General features: G+C 39.7%; 1 protein-coding gene across 1 annotated transcript in view; it reads left to right on the top strand.

The window, feature by feature from the left end:
- Positions 1-397: 397 nt before the first annotated feature.
- Positions 398-5,000, top strand: part of LOC121389474 (low-density lipoprotein receptor-related protein 12-like) — a 9,064-nt gene continuing 4,461 nt past the window's right edge. Inside the window, exons 1-2 of the mRNA XM_041521121.1 lie at positions 398-485; positions 1,242-1,478. Coding sequence (XP_041377055.1) covers positions 419-485; positions 1,242-1,478 — 304 coding nt within the window. The 5' untranslated portion in view covers positions 398-418. The remainder of the gene's footprint in view (positions 486-1,241; positions 1,479-5,000) is intronic.

Here is a 5,000-nt window from a genome sequence, read left to right as displayed (position 1 = left end):
GCCGGGTAAACGTATACGAGCACGTTGATCAATTACAAAATCCAGTAGTAGTATCTTCTTCTAAAAATAATATTGGCCTTTTTTTTCATTCTCATAAAAAGTCCTATAGTACTAGTAAACGATTCTGGGAGGGGTTTATTATTATTATTATTATTATTATTATTATTATTATTATTATTATTTATTGTTGGGTTTATTTTTGTGTGGGGTTTTTTTGGTTGTTTTTGTTGTTTTGTTATTGTTTTTGTTTTTTGTAGCCTAATCTTTCTTGAATAATATTAATCATAAATTAATAAAATACTCAGATTTTTTCCTATCTCTCCCCCCCCCCCCGCAAACCTAAGTAAATAAGGATGTCACGTGAACGTCATGTGACATAACTTATGTGTGCAGTGTAATTAATCACAACCGTGAAAAGATGGCGATATACGCATACCTTCTTGTTTTGACACTACATCTTACTACTGCTTTCCAGCCAGAAATCTGTAAGTGTTTTTAAATTAATTTCTGTATTCTTTGTTTGTCACTTCTAGGATTATTAATATAGTACGACTAACAAAACGTACAATCTTCAGAAAGTGTGAACTGGTAAATATATGTAAACAAAGAACATCTAGGCGTGAAAGAACATGGGCAATCGTTCAGTATAAAAGGCATTAATCACGGATTGGAGATGAATTAATTACTAATGAAGGTAAGGACTGATAGCAAAATGTTAATTAATAACTACAAATAACTGTCGTGTCTACTTTTTTATAATACTGTAATCATATATTTATTTATATATTTCTTTCTCTCTCTATCTCTCCCTCTCTCTCTCTCTCTCTCTCTCTCTCTCTCTCTCTCTCTCTCTCTCTCTCTCTCTCTCTCTCTCTCTCTCTCTCTCTCTCTCTCTCTCTCTCTCTCTCTCTCTCACACACACACACACACACACACACACACACACACTCACACAATGTGATATAGTATGTGGTATAAAAATTAGATTTCAAAATATATCGTGTGTATTTGTGCGTACGTGCGTGTGTGTTTTGTTATTGTCGTGTGTTTGGGGGGGTTTATTATTATTATTATTATTATTATTATTACTATTATTATTATTTTATTTTATTTTATTTTATTTTATTTTATTTTATTTTATTTTATTTTATTTTATTATACTTTATTTTTATTTTTATTTTTTGTTGTTAATGTGTATCTATGTATATTTATTAACCTCATACGTACACATGTATCTTCAGACTATGTATCGTCTCAATGCAGTCAGACTATTTTCGTGACGTCAGCCGTTCGACTTGTGCTGGACAGTTACGCCTGGCCTGCGCAGGTCGAGTGTGAGGTTCACATCAAGGGCAACAGCGGCTACTACGGCAGCGAGCACGTGTCCGTCAGGTTTCTCAACCTCAACCTCGGCGGCACCTTCGACTGTTCGCGGGCTAAAGTCGACATACTCGATACCTATGGGAATGTTCTGACGCGTAAGTTAGTTAGGCCTAAAAATAGTTTAAAGTAAATAATAAGAATTAATAAATAAAATAAATAAATAAACAATAAAGAAGTGTGCTTCTGGAAATAGTTTTATGTAGGGTAGGTCTGATTTTTATTTATTTATTTATTTTAATGTTTTATTTTTCTATTTGGTAGTTAGTTAGTTAGTTAGTTAGTTAGTATTTTAATTTATTTAGACTATATTTACTCCTACCGGTGCAGATAAAATGTTATGCATTTACTCTTTTGACTTGTATATTAATAAAATGGTCGGGAAAACAATGGTACTTAAATTTTGTTTTATAATAACAAGGTCGCCCTGTTGTTTCTATGCAACGTCGGGTTCCCGGAAAGACAAGTTGTTTTAGGGTTTTGTTACAGCTGGAATCTCGAGTTTGTGTTATTGTTTACCAAGACAAGACAAGACTTTATTCATTTAAAACACATCATCCACTTCACTTTTCTAATAGTCTCGCTCCTTCAGTATCCTTTGACTATTGTCGTTAATATGCGCCACACGGTATTATGTCTTATTATGCAAGACTTCGACTATCAACTGTCATGACGGCTGCGTTGTAATTTCCCCAACTGCGCTCAGATTAACAACTAATTGGTCGTAGGAGTTGTATGCGACGAAAAAATTATTTGTAAGAGCGCTCAGACTAGCAACTGGACAGTCACAGAAGTCGTGAGAGCAGAAAGTTGGCTGCAGTTGGTAGCATTATTCTCTGTTTTAACACTTAAAAAGCGGGCTGCTCGATCACTGGTTTGTGTTGTAAAACATGAAGATGTATGGCGACGTTCTTACACTATATATCAAGGCAGCTGATGATAACTTGGGATATCACGTTTATACGTATACACAGTGTTAAAGCACTTGCTTGATACGCGGTCGGTTTGCGATCGATCCCCGTCGGTGAACCCATTGGGCTATTTATCGTCCCATCCAAAGTAAAGTTTTATTTTATTTAACGACGCCACTAGAGCACATTGATTTTTTTATCTATCATCGGTTATTGGACGTCAAACATATGGTCATTCTGACAGTGTTTTTAGAGGAAACTCGCTGTCGCCACATAGGCTACTCTTTTACGACAGGCAGCAAGGGATCTTTTATTTGCGCTTCCCACAGGCAGGATAACACAAACCAAGGCCATTGTTGAACCAGTTATGGATCACTGGCCGGTACAAGTAGTTTACACCTACCCATTGAGACTTGCGGAGCACTCACTCAGGGTAGGAGTCGGTATTAAAAATCCCATGCCTCGACTGGGATCTGAACCCAGTACCTACCAACCTGTAGACCGATGGCCTAACCACGACGCCACCGAGACCGATCCACTACTACTACTACTACTACTACTACTACTACTACTACTACTACTACTACTACTACTACTACAAGTACTACTACTACAACTACCACTACTACTACTACCACTATCAATGGCCGTATTATCCTGAATGTGTGACGGTGCATATAAAAGGTCCCTTGCTGCGTTAGAAAACAAATGTAGCAGGTTTTCTCTGATGACTATGAGTCTGAATTACCAAACGTTTGACATCCGATAACCGATGATTATTTAATCAATGTGCTCTAGTGGTGTCGTTAAACAAAAAAAGAAAGAAAAAAGAATGTTTATTATGAAAACGGAGTAAAGACGCAATGACCAGTCATCAATAAAGTATTATCGTGGATTTAACTTTATTTGCTAATCGTAAAATCCATAAAACCTGGCAAGTTGGCTGTTGGCGTCAACACAGATGACTTGGACAAAACGTCTAGACAACATCCTTCTGAAATAGCGTTATGGAGTGTTTGTCTCAATTGAACGCTCCATGCTCCATCAGTCGTTCTCAAAAGATTTTCCATAAAAACATGTTTTGTACTGGTAAATTAAATTATTTGTTTGTAATTATTGTATGGGCATATTTTTAATGTACAATGTATATATTACATTGCAAAAGATATTTAATTCTGGCGGGTACCCAGCTTTTTAATATATATATATATATTGAAAGGAAAAAGAAACGCCGGGTCATAAATTGTGGAAAAATTCCTAAATAAGTGGGCGGATTTGTATGGAACTGGTACAAATAACTCATTGGGTTACTGTGCATTATACCCTGAATCCACACTCAATGACGTGTGATAGGGAGCGGCGTATGGCAAGACAATGAAAATCACCAAACGCACCTGCAAAAGCATGATTCAGACGAAGTCGGGGGTACAACTCATACTACATTGTAGTGTTACCTGTTACAGAACACAATCCAATGCGTTATTTGGTAAAACTTTAATTGCCATTATACCACGCTTGACCGAAGTTGAGAGGGGTCAAGCAATTTCACAGCTCATGCAAGGTCATACGCATACACAAGTTGCCGTGCAATTTGGTGTGAATGTTCGAACCATACAACGTCTTGTGATACGTTTACGGGTTACAGGAAGGGTTGCCGACCGTCCCCGGTCCGGGCGCCCACGTGTAATGCCACGCCGAGAGGACCGAGCAATCAGGCTTGCGCATTTGCGCGATTGTCATCTTACTGCCACCGAAACTGCTCGCAACACCATAGGCACCTGCAATCGTCCCATCCACCCCAAAACTGTAAGGAATCGGCTGAGAGAGGCCAATCTCGTTGCGCGTCGTCCCTACGTTGGTCTCCCTCTGACGCCATTAAGTCGACAACGTCGGATGAATTGGCTGCGTGCACATGCATCGGAAAGGTTCCGCATGATGCAATGGAGGCGTGTACTGTTCACGGATGAATGAAGGTTCATACTTTTCCGGTCGGACGGGCGACGTCGCGTGTATCGACGTCGTGGGGAGAGATTTGCTGACGCTTGCGTTGATGAGAGGGACAGTCATGGTCTGGGTTGGAATTCCCCATGGCAGAAAACGCCTTTGGTGGTCATCGCTGGGAACCTGACAGCCGTCCGATACAGGGATGAGATCCTGCAGCCTCACGCCGTGCCCTTTGTCCAGCAAAACAACCTGACATTGTAACAAGACAACGCGAGACCGCATGTTGCAAGAGTGTGTAGGGACTTCCTGGCAGTGAACAACATCGTCCCCTTCGACTGGCCCGCTTACAGCCCCGATCTGTCCCACATCGAGCACTTGTGGGATACGTTGGACAGGAGAGTGAGGAATCGTCCAAACTCATCACCCTTGCCCAACCCAGAGATGTCTTGGTAGACGAATGGAATAACATTCCAATGAGGAATGTGAATGCCTTGATGAATTCCATGACCGGGAGGGTCAGGGCAGCTACACAGGCACGGGGTGGTCACACATAGTACTAGTGAGACCAGTGAAACTAGTGGACTCATACACAGACTAACGAGAATTAAATGACATGTAACGGATACTAATGAATTGTTTCCATGAGTGTTTGATTTCAATTATAGGGGGTACCCTCATTTGCAATCGGATTATGCTGCCATTTTCTTTCACATTTCAATCAAAAATTGACAGTATTATCATTAGTGTCCGTCCTTCATAGATATG

This window comes from Gigantopelta aegis, chromosome 14, assembly GCF_016097555.1.
Source record: "Gigantopelta aegis isolate Gae_Host chromosome 14, Gae_host_genome, whole genome shotgun sequence".
NCBI classification, from domain to species: domain Eukaryota; kingdom Metazoa; phylum Mollusca; class Gastropoda; order Neomphalida; family Peltospiridae; genus Gigantopelta; species Gigantopelta aegis.
Note: the sequence above shows the minus strand (reverse complement) of the source record. Positions and strands in the feature narration are given on the sequence as shown.